We start from the raw sequence: 19,500 nt of genomic DNA, 5'->3' as shown, positions 1-19,500 counted from the left end.
CTACAGTAACATATAAAGTAAAGGTCAGATTGGCTGTTATTCTTTAGTGCACACACATAAGTAAATTGCCTTTAAGGCTTGTAAATGCTAGTGAAAGCGTTTACAAACCCAAGTACTTGTCTCTGCTTTAACAGAGCGTTAGCAGTGCGTCCACTAATGTGCCAGAAAGCTTCTCAGCAGCAAAATGAGCTATGAGTGTTCCAAAAGACATCCCTTCTATATTTCACAGTGTTAAACGCATCTGGCGCTGCAAGCAGGGTCAGGGTTACATAAAGGGAAGTGAACGCTTGTCAGAAAGTCTGTGTGTACAGGTCTATTGGCTTACATTACTTTTTGGACAATCAGCATCAAAGAGTGTTTAATAGGCTGAGAGTGTGCGATAATTCCTTTAAAATAATGACTGTGTGCACGAGGCCCTTACAGTGGTTTTAAACAGAGGGGGTTTCATGAGCACCAGTTGTCTATGAACAGCGGAGGTAGCGATTCTGTGGTCTGAACCAATAACCATGAGCATAATCACCATCAATTTACTAAGCAGTGACATCACAGAGGTGCTCTGGAAATCCAGCACTGAGAACCCACATTGCTTCCCTGCAGACGTCCGATGATGCAGGTTACTTGTTTCAAATCACTTTAGCATTTACAAGCTCAATGAGTTAAGCAAAAAGCAAAACAAACAGCTTAATTTAACATTACTGGTATCTCCCTTTGCTAAAACCATCAATTCTATCTCTAAATAAAGGAGTATTATTGTACAGTACATGAAAAAAAGAAATGTAAATAAGAACAGAAGATAATCTTGGTACAGGAAAACAGTGATTTCTCTGTCTTTCGGATTTGCAGTATTGATATACATGGCTATGTAAATGTGTGTTCCCAGCTGTGTAACATATCCAAGTGTTCAGACGTATTATCTTTCTAACCAGACTACGTGACAATGTTTTATCTCAATACATCTCCCAGCCTTAAGACGGCTCGCACCCCGAATTAGAACAGTGATGCTGGATAAAGATTTGTAAATATGGCAATGCTTTTATTAGACCAGTGTGGGTGTAATTCATCAGATAAAGAGAGAATAGGTTTGTGATGTAATATTGTCAGTACATAGTATCAATGATTCCAAACAGCTAATCAGAATACAGGATCTGTGTAAAAACGTCTACTTCTGCATAGATACAAGCCTACATGACCATCACTGAGAGCTTCATTTTTCAAGCGTACCTATGAAGACGCAATCATCCCATTTTTGCTATAGGTTTGCGAGTAGTCGCAACTTTCAATTTAATTTCCTCATTATAACAGAACAATATGCCAGTCTCCAATGGCTGCTTCTATGTTGATGGTTGATAATGCTGCAGCCTTACAGAAGCCACATTCACCTCCCCCCACCACCCGCTACAATAGTCATTGGACTGGATGGGCCACCCTATTGCTGGGAGGTATCATTGTGGATCTGGCATCGGGCCTGTAACAAGCTGTTTCTGAATGAAAGATATTAAGCTTTACACACATCGGAAAGTTTTAAATGTACATTTTTTTAACCTCTGAAGTTTATAATGTATAAACAACAAACTGCAATACCCTGCGTCACCTCTGTGATCTTTATTATTATATTAAGGCTGATTGGCTTAAATAAAGAAAAGAGATTTTAAGGCGCTTGCAGCCTTGGGCAGTAGAGGCGAACCTGAAAGGTGGGGGAGCAGCCTGGGCGAAGTCCTGCAGGCGGGATGGGAAGAGGTAATCAGTGTGGAAGTGAAGCAGCGGTCGTTAGCATAGCGAAGGGGACGGCAAGGTATGTGGGTAGAGGATGGAAATGAGGGCGAGGAGTTTATATTTAATTCTGTAGCACACAGGGAGCCAATGTAGTGACTGGCAGAGAGAGAGCAGCGAAAAAATAAGACAACAGCAGCACATAGGACAGACTGAAAAGGGGCAAAGAAAGAGATGGGTAGGCCAGAGAGAGGGAGGTTACAGTAATGAAGGCACAATACAAAGATAACAAAGATATAGATAACATGACACAATAATCCGAAACATGTTATAACCATAACATGGTAAAACACACTGCTGAGCAACGTCAAACTGAGGCACAGACTGCTAAGTAGTTTCATTACCGCTGTACAAACTCCAGGTGATAACTTTGAGATCACCATCAATACAAAAAAACAACATGAGAGATGGCTGAATGCACCGAACACTAATGATGTCACTAATCCATTTCTCGGACAACATAATTTCACATGGAAAATACAAAACCTTCATAAAAATTCCAGCACAGTCATCAATTATCCATTACAATGTTCACTTATTAAAGCAAAAATCCCACATGGACCACATTTTTTTTTTACATTAAATAGCAAGTTAAGTACCTCTAATGCATGTATTGACAGTCAATTTTTTGGTCCTCCTACATATAATTACCTCCTTTTCAAAATCTCTCTGGAGGGGAGACGATTATGGCTGTCAGTCACAATCACAGGCTTTCAGCTGTAACGTATTTGTGTGACAGTATTGCCATCCCTAAATCTATATATTAAAACATCAAGTGGAGATAGTTGCTAGAATCACTTTTACAAACATAGCTTCATTCATGTTGTTTTCATACTTCTCAATGTTGTGTTCTAAGTAGGAAGACTCTGGGGTTATGTGATGGCATAGGGGGGGCATTTCCAGTGCATGAGCAGACTGAGCTCAGAGGGGCCCCTTTACAAAATCATGTGCTATGTGACTGTGGTTGCCATGGTAGTCACATTACACTGTGGAATCTCTGCAGAATCTCAAAGTCTTGGCTCTGTGAAAGAGCATTTCTAACACCAAGATATAAAGATTGCAACAAAATTAACCAGCGATCACTAAAGAGGTAGGATAACTTATATACCCTATCTATCTATTGATGAAGACAGTTCAATACCCTACGTTCTCAATTATCTAAAATCACCCAGGGTATCGCTACAAGTAAAGACTAAAACACCAATTGTGATCCTCCATAAATTAGATCCTCCAAAACTGAGCAGCTGAACATGACCTAAAATCAAATAAAAACGAAATGATAAACACACATGAAAATGATCAGGTTACTAAACAAAACCGCTCTTACTCCACGGATACCACTAATAATATCGGACTTCTACACTGAATATAAATGTCTCAAAGTTCCCACAGAAGTTTGCTTTGCAATGACAATCAATAAATCACAAGGACTAAACTTGAAATATAAAAGGAATCATCTCAGCATTCTTTACTGATCACATAGCAAATTTCATATATATATCTATAATATAAATGTCTAGTGGCGTGTGTTAGTCTGTCTGTGTCTGTGTCTGTGTCTGTGTCTGTGTCTGTGTGTGTGTGTGTAAAAAATAAAACCAAGCTGCAGCGCCACCTGCTGGGCGGAGTTATACACTGACCTACTAAATTCTTAGTGTGTGAGTATACCAAATTTCAGCCCTTTCTGATTTTTTTTTTCCAAGGATGTTTTTAATTTGTTAATTTAATTTGTTAATTGTTAAAAGTGTTTATAAAGATTTAAAAAAAAAATATATATATATATATTTCTTGAAGGAGAAGTGACAGTTGGGAGTGGTTGGTGGTTCCCGGGGGTGACAGTTGGGAGTGGTTGGTGGTTCCCGGGGGTGACAGTGGGGAGTGGCTGGTGGTTGCCGGGGGGTGACAGAGTGAGAGGAGTGTGATACTCAGGACCGCTGAGAGAGATCCCTGTGTCTGGATAGACATCTGGATAGATGTGGCGATGAAAATGAAGGATGAGGTGATGGAGAAGAATGATGAGGTGGTGACATGTGGACAAAACCACGTTAAAAAAGGGCGCTTACATCGGGAAGTAACGCTCTTCCCCTGAGGAGGCCTGGGCTAGACCCAAATGCATGACAAGAACCTTTTTAACACCTTAAGTAGCTTGATTTGACTAGAATGCATGAGTATCATGCACGGGTTAACTTGTGTGTATGTATATATATATATATATATATATCATCATAGCAATACACAAACTAACATATCATTAGTAACAAGTAAAATGGACAAATAAAAAAGAAAAACAAACACAAAAAATGTATCCAGTTCTACAAATGGTTAACGTTTGGTAGTGATATAATCACCATAAACCAATGCTGACTGAGACAAATAGACACAAAACAGTTTGTATACACATTGCTGAGAGACCCAGGATACTGTTCAGAAACTGGCTACATACGATTCTGTCTGGGGAGGGGGTACAGATTTGCCAGAAGCCTGAACACCATTTAGTAAGGACTTTTCCTGCTCAGAAACCAGCTGAAAAGAGTGCAAGGGGTAAATGTATTAAACTGCGGTTTGGCCTTTAAAGACATTGCCGTTGTAAAATTTGTCCTGCAAACTAGCCGAATATCGGCGACTTGCAAAAACTGCAATTTAATACATTTACCCACAGGAATGTACGGTTTCCATTTTGTTGTAGACACAAATGGAAGAGGACACTTGGCTATTAGCTTGGCCACCAGCTCCACTCCCCCCACAGACTGACACTCATCTAGAACAGGAGACGGTGAATTCAGACTTTCATTGTGTTGGGTGCAGACAGATTTGATTTAAGGCAAGTATATCACCATCACATTCTGGTACCCGAACACCTTTGACCTGCACACTGGTGCGCCCACATGCCATTTTACGTGCATCAAACCCTGGTCCCATTGTATGGATGTGCCACGGAATACCGTGGTATAAAAGGAGCGGCTGAAGACACTATATATCAGGAAAATGCATGAAGTTTGAGGTCCACCACGTGTGCAGCAACAGGACCGTTATCACCCCTCCACTGAGATTGTAACGCTTTACATTTCTATAGTATGCCGTGCAGTTTGCTTTTCTTTATTGTATAAAAGTTAGAATATTACAAATAAAGGATTATGAATATGGAATAATAGGAGGCTTTATGTTGGGAACGTCTATATTGTGCTATACAATGACACAGAGTTGTCCAGTTCAGTCTCTATACTGGAGGTACAATCTACTATCATCTAGTACAGACACAAATAAACCACTCGTACTCTCGCTCATCACTGCTGTATACTGTTTATTTTCATCGCCTCCAATCTCTCTGAACACTCACGATGTTGTTTCCAGTTAGGACTAAAATATGCTAAAACGTAGAATCTGAAATCCTGTGGCAGATCTGATGCCGGCTCAGTCTTGTGGTGGGGAGCAAGATTGACTGTGAAAAACATTCAGAGTCTGCAGCAGCATCCCAGGGGGAGAGCCATGTGGGAACTGCTGTCAGGAAGAATTAGGAGGTGGTACGGTAACAGCAAAACCCTTCTGTAAACAGCTTAGAGAAAGGAAGCCTCAGTGACAGCTCAGCGAGCGAGAAGGGAGAGAGCTGCACACAAGAACGTTCTGTAGGCGAGCGACTTCAAGAAGCGCTCCAGTCAGATATATATCATTTATTACACACCTCCCCCTACCAGCACAACCCAGGAATAAGCGCATCAGAGGGCAGATTAAGCAAGTTGCTGTTTTATGCTATCAGCGTTAAAATATATAACCCATGATCTGGATGGTGCAAGTTGATCAATACATTTCAGCTTTGATGACAAATAAATAAACAAATAACAGACATCTTGGCCAGGTTGTGGGATTTAATAATTGACCAAATGTGCACCATTAGTTTAACTATTTTCTGTCTCATTACGACTATAGGTCACATCATATTTATTCTGTCTGCATTCTGGCTTCGTAGTGGAGAAAACAATTCCTTAGAGAAAACTTGTGCCTGTGTCCTTACTGGATATATGGTATATCACAATGTAAGAGGTTTTGTAAAGTGATTTTATAACTCTTGGATGAAAATTTAAGGTTCGGAAATTACTCTCAATTACATTTCCCTCCGCCCCCCCCCCCCCCCGCCCCCAACCATTTCACTGAACTCTTATAGACTAACAAAATATGTATAAAACCCACCTTTAAAAGAGCATATTTTCTCAGTAAAGATTACCCGTCCCCTGTACATAGCTGAAGCAGCCATTGTGTGAGCTGCATCAATATGTAGGACAATGCAGCCTATCCATTGGTGAAACAATAGGCTACATCATGTGCTGGAGCGATCATCCTGGTCTGTAATCAATGTGTAGGCTGCGTTATGAATCATGGTCACCGATAACATGGCTGCCTCAAGCCTCAGTCAGGTCATGGGTGACTGGTGATTTGGTAGGCCGCCTTCCCATAAATATTGGTTCGGCTCACTATATCGCTGCCGCACTGTGTGCGGATAATGGGTCCACTATAACCCCACTAACACAGTATAAACACAGTGTAATATTACATTACTATTATTAATATCTTCCAGCTCTTGTCGGGCTGCGCGGATACGAAATTATAAGAAACACCTAAACTGAGAGAGCACCTGTGATTATGTGGTTGCTGTAATGTGTAGATCAGGCTATGCGCAGACCAGGGAGAACCTCTGCATTATTTATCACTGTAAACCAACGCACACACTGTCCGGCGAGAGATATCAGCGAGGCCTTCAACAATCAATAGTCTGCAGCAGGAGGGGATCGAACCCTGGGCTGATCCGGAGAACACGCGTATACTTATAAAGGTCACAGATTAGAAGGAGTTGTGTGATCTAGAAGAAATATTGGAAGATGATCACATCCGAAGCGAAAGTTATTAGGGCAGAAAATGACTTTCTTCCAGTAGAGTTCATCTTATAAATTCCAGCTAAATCTCAGGATTTGTCCTATGATTACGCAGCAGCCTGAGCAGAATACTATATTTAGTTCTGTCATTATCACGGAGGAGAGACACCGATAGGGCTGTGTTTACTATATGAGGCTTATGTCTGGAAAGGATTTTATGTTTCGTGTATAATCTGCTGGCTGTTTGTGGGGAAAGATCATACGTGTGAGATGGAAATTATTACTTATAGGAGTATTCATGAATAAGTCTAGAGCAGCTTCAGGTTAATAACTTTGAATATGGGAGGTTAAATCATAGATGTTTCCTTAGAGCAAATGCAAAGATACATGTAAAAAAGAGAAGCAGCCATTGCCCACAGTGTAATTGTCTTACGTCAGTGACTTAAGATGGACTTTCAGAAAATCTGGTAGCATTGATCTGTACTGGTTTCTATGTGGGCATAATGAATGTAATTTTAGCCTGGCATGCAAGCTGTGGGTAACATTACAGCCGATCGTTCCCAGAATCCTTGGCTAGAATTGGCCATTGTGTTTACCAGAGATTACACCACTGTTGTGCTTGACATAAGCAAAACAGAGGAGTACTGGACTTAATTCCATGATTATATATTCATACAATAAAATATATGCACTAAATAAAATATATTATCGCATCGGACTCTGAGAACTGTATTCGGGGGGGATTAGTAGTGACACAGTCATCTTCTTGTTCCAGACTGGGCCAATATTAGGACACTTTTTTCTCATACAGAAGTCCGACTATTTCCCAGATACTTTTTATCTTGTAGTAAATTGTGGATAAAAGTCTCCAGGATACGTTTTTAGCTTATTAATCTTTTACGACACAAAAGAAAAAAGTTTGAGATTTCCCAGCTGACGCACAGATTTTACATTAAACAAAACATTTCCATCTAGTATAACGCTGGTAGAAACACAGACAGTAGTACCTCTTCCTTGGACAAAGGGCGATACTTGGTTTGATAGCGGCTCAGCTCCACGTTCAGCCGGTGGATTGTCATCTTTAAAGCGTCATTCTCATCGACCAGCTCCTGCGCCTGCTCCCGCAGAGAAAACAGCTCCGCTGCCTCCGCTAAGGGAAAGAAACAACGATGAACACAGAGCGTAGCGTTGTACAAATGACATACAATTATGCACCATTTCATAGAACATTTTTGCTACTTAAATATAGATTATGGTCACTGATTTAAGGACAAAAGTGAACCCTCGTTTCCTCCCACAAGTAAACCAATATACTAATCCTAGCGTTGGAAACCAACAGAGAACGGCAGTGACCTCCAGTGGTCTATGTGCAATGACCAGAAATATAAATAGCAACCAATGGTGATGCACCAATAATCCAAGTTGTGTTTCTTAATAACAAGTAATTTATTTACTTCTCTGTTCAATGCTTATAGACTATTGCAGGACAGCTGCTTCCAGTGCCTTTACTGCACAGCGCCCTCTATAGCCCATGGTCAGCAGTGTCCCACAACTGTTTGTGCTAGAGAAGGAGCGGTACTGCTTGTCTCGCTCTGCCTTCAGACAGACTCACACATGGCATAAGACCATATAGGATCTGTAAATTAGACCCCACAGGCATGGGAGGATGGAGGATCTGCCGCCTCGGTCCTCTAAAGCAGAACTAATACTACAGCTCTGAGATGGATTAATTAAGCGTCTAATAACTTTCAAACCGTTTTAAGTACAAAGTAGTTTAGAGATTCTTTTTATAACATATGGGGCTTCGATTGGCGAAGTATCTGAATAAACGGTTCTCTACGGTTTTTAGATTTAACAGTGAAACATGAATGGAAATACGATGAAAGATAAATGTATTTATTTATTTCCACACATTTAGTGCTGTGACACAGGGGGGCTCTTTACACCCCGTGATCTCTCTTCAGCTCAGCGACAACCAGTGAGGTCACAGGAATTCCCTCATGTCCGACATTCCATCCTTCATATTCAACATCTCCTATTAACAGTTACCTTCTCCTGATTTCCGCCAGGACTCTTCCATTCCCTTCCTTTCATTCTTCATATTCTTAATCTTCATTCGCATGGTTTTTATCTTCTGCTTCAATGCCTCCACCTGACCCCCCAGCTCCTGATTCTGGTTGCTTAGTTGTAGATTTGCCGCCCGCAGCTCCCGGTTTGTTGGCAATGATCCGGTCTTCACGGCCTCCGATACCCCTGTACAATGTATGGATGAGAGCGATGAACAGCCTCCTACCAGCGATCACAGAATAGGTCATCGTCACAATGATCAATAACCATACATTAATATTACAGGTGGCACGTGGCTCTTACCACTAAAATGCATTAAGTTAGGACTGGTCACGTGCAGCGAGTCTGTCAGAAGCAGCAGGTCTATCCTCACCTTACCTTGCCCACATGTCAGCCACCTGCCTGTTCCATGCATGCGCAGAACTTCCTGGACTCAGCCTTACGGATTCTACTGATGTCATCAAGATGCGCCGGACAAGTACTATTAAAGGGACAGCTCTTCCTTGAACCTGTTAAATTGATTTCTGGCTAAACCTCTGTGCCGGCTAGGACTTCTCCACTTCGTGACTGCGTTTCTCCCCCGGTTCCCTGCTTGTATTACCTTCCCATCTGTGTGATAACCAGGCAGGACTTTTGGATTTTGCTTCTGAATTACCCATTAGAACCTCGCTGGCTATACGGTTTTCTTGTCTACCGACCCAGAGTGACCTTTAGGACTCTCTAACCTCTGGAACATTGTTATTTTCTGTCTTCCTGAGAGAATAAAGTTTTCATGGTTTTTTTATAAACAAATATGACTTAAATCAGCACAGTTCGGGGAGAGAACAATAGCGATTACTCCAGGTTAGGGTAATAATGATATGCTTTATGTTCAATACATTTCAATAGATAGAAGCATTTAAAATGAAAAACAACTCTCAGTGGGAACATCTAAAGTAGGATGGTTGAACATGAAACTGAGATTAAAGTATTTTATGTAAACTGTCAAAATGACTGCCATGTATAGTTCCTTATATGGCATTGCATACAAATAGGGTAATGTGACTTTGACACTCCTGTATCAAACCACATCTCTCGCGTTAGGCGTAAGTATATACACTTGTACGCCGGATACAAATACTATATTTTGAGCTGGATACATCTTGAGCTACATCGGACACTGAGCTCTCCGAAACGTCCGTTTGGGTGTCTCCTGCAATCCATTGTTTTCTGAAAGAGGATTATTGAGCAGGATAGTCTAAGTTTACTGGAGAAGCTTTAATTGCTTTACGCTGACTAATGTATTTTATAATAAAGCAACGCTGGTAATCTAGTGTGTGTTCTTAGTGTCAGTTGAATTAACAATTTAATCCATTCATTCCACAATTCACAAATCCCACAGCACAGCCAAAGGCAGCTACTGCGGATGGAGAAGTAAAACACAGTCCGATTACTACTAAATCCGATATATCTGGTAATGTCTATTTCTAGTATATATTGTGGAATGGGCAGACAATCACCAATACGTTGGATGAAACACACGACCCTGCAGGAAACCAACACAGACGCGACAACCTAATGGGTTATTCACAACACACCTTATCTAGACGCTTTCCATGTCTTATAATGATGCGGCTCTTGTATCGCTCCTACTGAACTACTTACCAACAGACACCACAGATAGATTTCAAACACTGGCAGACATGCTGCATCCATTGACTGGAAACCTCAGATGAGTTGAATGAAAATATAGATACACTCAATTGAATATTTACAGTTTTTGTCTCTATTACAATACATCAGAATGGTTGTTTAGAGGTTTTATTGTAGATTGGTCGTTTTTAGTTTCATTTCTTTGTTTTATTTTACAAGCATTTTGTTGACAAACACTAAACTTTTTCATCTGTTTCATACATTTACATCAAGCTTATTTATGAATTGGGATTTTTTGCAACCGAGACATTGCTAATTCAGCCTCACCCTGCTATTGAGGGGACGCGTGAATTTTAAACGTCTGTTGACTCTTAAATACTACTTTGTGACATTGTATTTCTTGACCAGACAGAGGCAAGTCATTGAAACTCATCGGCAATAAACAACATTACTACCTAAGCCGGATTAAATGTTATCGCTGCCCCCGGTTCGTACGTTAAAGTCAGGTATAAGACAAACTCGTACACAGAGGGGAGAAAAAGCCATAACACGTCTGTACGGTTATCAAGCTCACCATGCGGAGAACGAGCCATATTGTACGGTATAAAGTACACTAGTTACTAAACGCCTGCATATTACACTGAGGTGTAACAAGTGCTCTGTAATCACAAGAAGAAAGTGACTGTAATTCTGTAGTGATGAGTAATAGAGAGTTGCACTACCTGATCGGACGACTTCTGCTGTCTGCTTTCTGTCGCTCTCCGGGTCAGGACGAGGAATCGGAGACTCAACCAACGCATCAACGCTACGATCTGTAGAAAGACAGACATGTAAACAAAAATAATTCAAGTATATCTGTGCTAACAAATTGAAGCAGCCCCCTGCCCACCTACATACAATCCATCCAAGTATGTACCAAGATAATGTAAATAAAACATGGTGGGTAGGTATGGTTCTTCCTACCTTACTAATTCTCAACACACAGAGAGAGTTCAACAATCCTTGCAAGATGAAAACATACAAGTTATAGTGTTATAATTTGAAAACCAATGAAACCAAAATGTCTTTCAATAGTCTCTGACTTAGGAATGATCCAATAATATGTCCCCCGGATATTCAATATAACCAAAATAGCTGTATTTTTCACAAATCTTTTCCGGAGATGTTCATACATCCAGATAATCACATCATAGCGCAATTTTCATATTTAAGTTAAATGATGTAAACCCGTGGACACCAATGTGTAATTGGCCTCTTACGTATAGCACCACGTGATATGAAAGAAACCCCTTTGGTATTACAGTTACAAGAGTAGGATTTCAAACAGACGTGATTAGGCAACGCACAATCAAAAACTTCTCCTGTTGTATCAGATCGATCCCTCAGATGTAGAATCGCATATAGGATGGATACAAGCATGTAGAAAAAAACTTAAATCCCTTTCCGGGGACCGGGTAGCCGGCTGGTTAGATCCACGAGTGTCTATATTTGGAAACAAGTCTGAACAGTCCGGTGCGTGTAGGTCTCCCAATCACCCCCCCTTGCGACGCGTTTCAATTAAGTAAATCTTAATCAAGGCACACTAAACACCTGCATATTATACTGATGTGTAACAAGTGCTCTGTAATCACAAGATAGTAACTGTAATTCTGTAGTGATGAGTAATAGAGAGTTGCACTACCTGATCGGACGACTTCTGCTGTCCGCTTTCTGACGCTCTCCGGGTCAGGACGAGGAATCGGAGACTCGACAAACGCATCAACTCTACGATCTGCGGAAAGACCGACATGTAAACACCTCTCGCTACACTGCTCAACCTATGGAAACTCTGAATGCTACAATTGGTTATACTGATGAATGACAGAGAACCACTAGTAATACGGTGTCAACAAAACTCGACAACAATTAGCTGCTTAGAGTAAGGATGGGCAACATCATGTAAACATTGTGTCAACAGTTGTATGACCGATTTGATGGCTGCCCCTAATTTGTGTGACAGGGGCTCTTTAATCCTCTAACCGAACATAAGAACAATAACTATTATGATGGAAAAAAACAAACTAATATTACAAGCACAACAATCAATCAACAGATCGTAGAGAACAGCAAGATTTCCAAAGAGGTTAAGGGAGGATTTTAATAATAATTATAATTTGTTATGACGCCTCAGTGTTCTTTTCTGTTCAATTAGTCTGGGAGAGAGAGATAAACACCTCTCATGACAGATTTATAGACGGAGAAGTGTGCGTCCCTTGGGACTTAACACAAACATCAAGCCGCTTACTCTGACCTCATCTCCGTCATCTGCTGCTGCTAATGTCTATTTCAAGAGCTCAGAGTTTTCGATGCTGTCACCAGAGGTGAACACAAAAACGTTCTGTTCAGGCCAACGTCTGAAGGACGCAGATACGGAAACAAACAAACTGCTCTTTTATGCGGCAATTCAGAACGGGATCCTAGTCCACAGAATGACAGGTTATCTGTGCTGTTCAAAACCGCGACATTGGGTTTGTGGAGTGGGGTAATAACTGCAAAATATTACTAGAGAACCCCACCTTCAGGAGAATTCTTCCATCCTTGCAGATTCCTTTGTTGACTCTTAGATACAACAGATTTCTGAGCACTGGACACAGCTGTCTATACACAGAAGATCTTTTGGTGCATCTCGGAGCAAAGGAAGTAATCAAAAAACTGCCTGGACAATAAAATTCTCAGAATTCTCTTTTAATGAGTATTCCTTCTCATAAAGTACTGATTCTACACAACTGGTTCCACGGTGCATGGACAACATACACTGTATACTTTAGAATCATGAACACATTGAATGTGCTTATTGTACACAACGTAAGCTATTGACAATCACGTCTGTTACATGTGGCTATACACACACACACAGACACATCACTTGCTGAGCATACTGAGACCGGTGTTGTTGTCTATAAAGATTTATTTATTTTCTATGTGTCTCTGTATCTTGCATCACATCTATTCCTAATGTAGCAGCTTTTAGAAGGACAATTAAATGCACAAACAGGCAGATTCACTGTGGCCCATCAACTGTCCATGGGGCCAGACATTACATATTGCATTGGAATTGGATTAGGAAGACTACGCTGCAATGGCGGCCATGTGACTGTGTTCTGTATCAGAAATATAATTTGTTTGTAAATTATACCTTTGTTAATTCATAAAAGGTTATAGCACAATCCTTGATAATTCATCCACTTGAGGCCATGTTCCATTAGAGTCCAGGGCTGATATTTAACCTTATAGATACAGAAAAGTAATGTCATCACCTTACAGCCAGATAATGGCCATGGATAGGCTACAACACCATTGTTTCACAAACTAATGGTTTATCTTCCTATCTGGAATCCAATAACGATTGTCTGGCCCTTCTGTCCACAGGGGGTCGCTCACAGACAAAAAAACACAACAACTGGTCCCACGAAGATGTCAGGGGCTTCAGGAAAGGTAAGTGCACCTATACCCTTCACTAGAAAGTGCGTATAGCAAATGGCCAACGATAGTATAGGGGTTATGTCTGCAAAATACACCATTAGTTCTATTACGCATATATAACGCCCTAAAATAAAAACAAATGAAGAAACGCCATTGAATTAGAGCAGGTCATGATACTACAGGATAATAAGCAGCCGCGGTGTCCTACCTTCTGGGGGGAGATGCTCCGACATCGCAGGGTAACCCTCAACCTCAGGAGAAGACAATCCACTTCCATCAATATCCTCAGAGCTGACAGCAGCTCTACTCGCCTGAGAGTAACACACCACAATATATAGTTATGTACAACATGATATAAAGAGAACCAACCACAATTTGCTTATCATTTGCCTATGATATAGCATATAGCAGCCGTGGGAAACAGCGGCCAACTGAGCCTTCACCCGCGGCCCCCCAGCCGGCTGCTCCCGATCTTCACAAAACGGAGGCAGGCCACTTCTGCATCACGTGACCTGCACAGTGCAGAGAGGTCACGCGGCATACGCGGAGGAGTGGCCCCTTTGAAGGCTGGGTCTCCGCAAATGTGGCCCCCCACCGCTTTACTTTGCAATAAGTAAAAAACAAACACAAAACACAGGGTTGTTCCATGACCCCATTTGCAGTTTATTTGCAAGTAAATCCCAGATTACAAATACATAGTATATGCTTTTACATTTATTATGAAATATTCAATGCTTTAAAAAAAAAAAAAAAAAAAAAAATTGTTGCAATAACATTTCTTTTTTTGGTCTATTTTAAGTCGATTACTAACAGGGGAAACTGTTCTAAAATTCTAGTGTAATGTAGTTTACACACAGGGCAGAGGCAGCCAGTTGTAAGCTGGACCAGTACTCCTGGGAATGCAGCCTATCAATGCACTGGGAACCAGTGACATCACTGATGACATCACTAACTGTCGTGCCATCACTGAAACAGTCACATTTATTGTAGAGGGGACAGCAGCTAGACTGACTGCTCCACTGACCCCAGACGCTTCTGCCATGATCAAGCACATAAGGCCTGAGTCATTAAGGAAAGAAAAGCAAAAATAAAGGATTAACTTTGCACCTTGGCAAAACCGTGTTGCATTTGGAGGAGCAGGTAAATTTATAATGTGGGGACAGATTTATAGTTGGGGTAGGGGATATCCTAGATCAACTTTACATTTCAGTGTACACATAAGCTATCAGGTATGTGTGTGCTACATGAAAAAACAGCCAGTATTTTACTTATGTGCAAAATAATAAACTAATTTGCAGCCCTTAAATTGTAACATGGTTTGTCCCGGAGAACATTTACTCCTTTTTTGCCTTACTTTCCTTAATGAATCAGGCCCAGAAAGGGTAAAGATTCTCATTAGCAATATCAGATTACTGCAGCCCTCTCATCACACAACAGTCTGTGCTCTTATATTTATAAGCACAGCTCCGTCTGCTGGTAGTATCATGAATTACACCTTCCTCATTACCTAGTAATGACTCTTGCAAGTGCATTAGTGTGAAAGCTAATGATTTCATTAAAGGTGATGAGGAAAGAAATGTGACTGAATATTTCTCCTCCGTGTGTGTTTACGTGGCACTAGTAAACGTGTAAACAGAAACATCTACATATTATGAGCAGTTAAAATAAACTACAGCAACACAACTAGCAGCATGTAGCTTAGATGAAGGCAATAGCACAATACTTGCTCTACAGCAATGTTGTACAAATCACTGCTTTCCCCTCATGGCAGTTCAGATGCGTGCTATAAGCACTGGAACATTTGCAGGTCTATTGAAGGAACTACAATGCAGTATTTGTAGCTTACGTATCCTCATTGTTAATCATCTTATCCGTCAATCTTTGGTACAAGCTCAAAGGTCTCCAGCATTTAGGAGATGCTGGACAGAATGCATACATTTAGCAGAGGAATGGCATATTTGTGTGTAGCAAAAGAACTATATAACAATATATCCATAAATATCTATCAAAAGGTTTAACAAAGCAGCTACTGAGAAGAAGATAGTCTTTGAAAATTGGCCTAAGGCAGCATCTAACGTGAAGAATCTCGAAATGTCAAATAGAAGTTGCCTTATGGGTACCCTGTCCTAATTGTGGATGCAGCAATTGTTTCAGCGGAGAATGAGAATTCATGAGAATGCAGCTTATTTGACTAGGAACCGGTGCCATAAGAATACAGGTCAGGCAGCGTGAATACCGGGCAGGCCGCGAGCCCCTTAGAGCCTCACTGGGTCCTAGTGATTTTATAGGCTGCATGTTAATGAACATTGGCTAAGAGTACAAAATTACTGCTTCCACTGCATATAGGCAACAGCAGCGCCTGAGCTAAAGGTTTGCAATTCCATTTCCTATATAACCTTCTTTCAAGGTAAAAATATATAAGTATTTATATCTGCTTTCATCAAAATGCACAGAACGGTGGGACAGTATAGTTTGTACGTTTAGAAATTAATCCAAGGACCTAATCTCAAATGTCAGACTCACCGTCCTGGTCTTATGTGGAACGGCATAAATTGGATCGCTTGATAAACGTTCCTCCCTCCTCTCAGACACTTGTTTGGAGTGTTCCCTCTCGATGTCAGACATCTGCTCCTCAGTGTCATCATCCTCAAACTCGAAAGACATGACAGGGGAGCTCATGTTCCTCCAATTCGCATGGCTTTCCAGTTCTCTCTGAAATCAAATTAAAAAGGTTACTTTACGCTTGTATAAAAGGAGAGGACTACTGACAGACGCAGTCACCAGCCAAGGTATTCCCCATCACGTTTTCTCCAAGGATTAGTGGGCAATAGTCAAATAATAATGTACTTCTGTCATGTCAAAGGACAGAGCAGGCCTGAATCAAATACCTTTGTGTAAAATCGATCTGCGTAGATTCAGAACCGGACCACAAGTCAGTGAAAGCAGCAACGTCCAATTCATTTTTGAGCTAAAGGACCCTTACTACAGCCTACGATTTCAGAGGGGGAACGAGAAGGGGACTGTGCGTATAACCGTAGTCAATGTACAGTAAGGGAGTGCCAAGCTCGAGCGCACACAGCAGCGTCAGATTCAAGCTTTGGGCATCTCTCAGGTACGTGATCTTCAGCTGTATCAATCACTTGCACCAGCTACAGTTATTATTAATTATAAATTTTTATTTATAGGGCGCCACAAAGTATCCGTAGCGCCGTACAAGGACAAACAATGGCACAGTACAAGGTGAAACAGCACAGTACAAGTAACAGTAAGCACTATAACGCTGGGGGCTTAGGCACAGCATGAAAGAGAGGGAGGGAGGGGAAAAGTGAGTATAGGCAGGTAACTATGGCCCAAGAGGGTGGGCACGGATGACAGGTTGAGAGTCACTGAGGGGAGCGGAGAGAGAAGCGAGAGGAGACAGAGGGCAGAGGGACCGAGAGGAGGTGAGCTGAGTAGCTGGAGAAGGTGATGGAAACAGGAGGTAGGAGAGCCCTGCTCAAAGGAGCGACCAATCTAAAGGGAGGGGAAGACAGACAGACACATGGATGAGACGGAGAGACGGGAGAAACGGAGACGGAGTCGAGGAAGGGGGAGAAGGGATGAGAAAGAGATGTAGCCGACCGGTGGGAGTTTAGGCATGAGACTGGAAGGCTTTAAGGAAAAGGTGGGTTTTTAATGTTCGTCTGAAAGAGGACAGATTAGGGAAGTTCTGATGGAGCGGGGGAGCTTGTTCAATGGAGGGGAGCGGCGCGGGAGAAGTCTTGGATACGTGCGTGAGAGGAGGTAATCAGAGGGCAAGAGAGGCGAAGATCATTGGACGATCGCAGTGGGCGGGAGGGAGTGTGAATAGAGATAAGGTTAGAGATGTAGGGAGCAGTGGAGTTGGCGAGGGCCTTGTAAGTCAGAGTGAGGAGCTTGAAAAGGATTCTGTAGGGGAAGGGGAGCCAGTGAAGGGCTTGGTAGAGTGAGGATACAGAGGTGGAACGGCGAGAGAGGAAAATAAGCCTAGCAGCGGCGTTAAGTACAGATCTAAGGGGAGCGAGATGAGAGAGGGGAGGCCGATAAGGAGAAGGCTGCAGTAGTCCAAGCGGGAGATAATCAGAGAGTGGACGAGAGATCTGGTGGCATCCTGGGAGAGGAAGGGCCGAATGCGGGCAATGTTGCGAAGCTGGAAACGGCAGGATTTGGCGAGAGAGTGAATGTGAGGGGCAAAGGAGAGAGAGGAGTCGAGGATGACACCTAGGCAGCGGAGTTAGGGAACAGGGGAGATAGATGAGTTGTCAACAGTGATAGAGAGATCGGAGGGGAAGGAGGTACGAGAGGGAGGAAAGACAATGAGTTCAGTTTTAGCAAGATTGAGTTTAAGAAATCTGAGGACATTTAGGAGGAGATGGCAGAGAGGCATGCGGATACCCTGGAGAGAAGGGAAGGAGAGAGATCAGGAGAGGAAAGGTAGAGTTGGAGTGTCATCAGCATAAGGGTGGTACTTGAGGCCGAAGAAGCTGATGAGTGCACCCAGAGAAGAGGTGTATAGTGAGAATAGTAAGGGTCCAAGGACAGAGCCCTGAGGGACCCCGACTGGAAGTGAGGAAGAGTGGGAGAGAGAATCAGAGGTGGAAACAGAGAAGGAACGGTCGGCAAGGTAAGAGGTGAACCAGGACGAGGACGGTACAGGAGAGGCCAATGGACTGAAGGGTGTGAAGCAGGAGGGGATGGTCAACGGTGTCAAAGGCCGCTGAGTGATCGAGGAGAATCAGGAGGGAGTAGTGGCCCATGGCTTTAGCCGAGAGGAGATCGTTCGTAACTTGAGCCAGGGCAGTTTCAGTGGAATGGAGGGGGCGGAAGCCTGATTGGAGAGGGTCAAAGAGGGAGTGTTCAGAGAGGAAGGTGGAGAGACGGTTGCAGACAAGTCTCTCGAGTATTTTGGAGGGAAATGGGGCGGTAATTAGAGAGTGAGGTGGGGTCATGGTTGGGTTTCTTGAGAATGGGTGAGACGAGAGCATGTTTAAAGGCGGAGGGGAAGATGCCGGTGGAGAGGGACAGATTAAAGAGGTGAGCGGGGTGGGAGCAGGTGGAGGCGGAAAGGGAGCGAAGAAGGTGAGAAGGGGTGGGGTCCTGGGGGCAGATAGAAGGGGGGGGGGGAAGAAGAAATGAGAGAGTGGACTTCCTCACCCGAGGTGGGGCGGAAGGAGAGAAGGAGTTGGTGGCTGGGGGAAGAGGGGGGGAGAGTGGAGGAAGGGCGAGAGGGGGGGGTGGCGGAAGAGTGGGTGGAGGAGGAGATTTCAAGTCTGATGGCCGCGATTTTAGAGGAGAAAAAGGAGGTGAAGTCAGTGGCAGATAAGGAGGAAGGGAGGGGGGGAGGGGGGGGGGAGACAGGAGAGTGTTAAAGGTAGCGAAGAGGCGGCGGGGGTTGGAGGACTGGGAGGAGATGAGGGATTTAAAGAAGGATTACTTAGCGAGCGAGAGGACAGAGCTGTAGGAGGAGAGGATAAACTTGAAGTGGAGGAAATCAGCCAGGGAGCGAGATTTTCTCCAGTGGCGTTCGGCAGTACGAGAGCATTTTTGGAGGAAGCGGGTAAGTTTGGAGTGCCAGGGTTGGGGATTGGAGCAGCGAAGGTGGATGGGCTGGGCAAAGGCGACCGCATCAAGGGCGGAGGAGAGGGTTTGGTTATAGAGGGAGGCCGCCTGATAAGGGCAGGACAGGGTG

General features: G+C 42.8%; 1 protein-coding gene across 1 annotated transcript in view; it reads right to left on the bottom strand.

Moving 5' to 3' along the window:
* CEP89 (centrosomal protein 89) overlaps positions 1-19,500 on the bottom strand; it is a 70,540-nt gene that overhangs the window by 43,722 nt on the left and 7,318 nt on the right. The window contains 7 exon segments of the mRNA XM_075189193.1: positions 7,640-7,782; positions 8,682-8,921; positions 11,054-11,143; positions 12,013-12,102; positions 14,002-14,104; positions 16,317-16,480; positions 16,483-16,505. Of these exon segments, the coding sequence (XP_075045294.1) occupies positions 7,640-7,782; positions 8,682-8,921; positions 11,054-11,143; positions 12,013-12,102; positions 14,002-14,104; positions 16,317-16,480; positions 16,483-16,505 (853 nt within the window).

This window comes from Mixophyes fleayi, chromosome 10 (genome assembly GCF_038048845.1).
Source record: "Mixophyes fleayi isolate aMixFle1 chromosome 10, aMixFle1.hap1, whole genome shotgun sequence".
NCBI classification, from domain to species: domain Eukaryota; kingdom Metazoa; phylum Chordata; class Amphibia; order Anura; family Limnodynastidae; genus Mixophyes; species Mixophyes fleayi.
The sequence above is the reverse complement of the archived record's forward strand: the minus strand, read 5'-3'. Positions and strand labels throughout refer to the sequence as shown.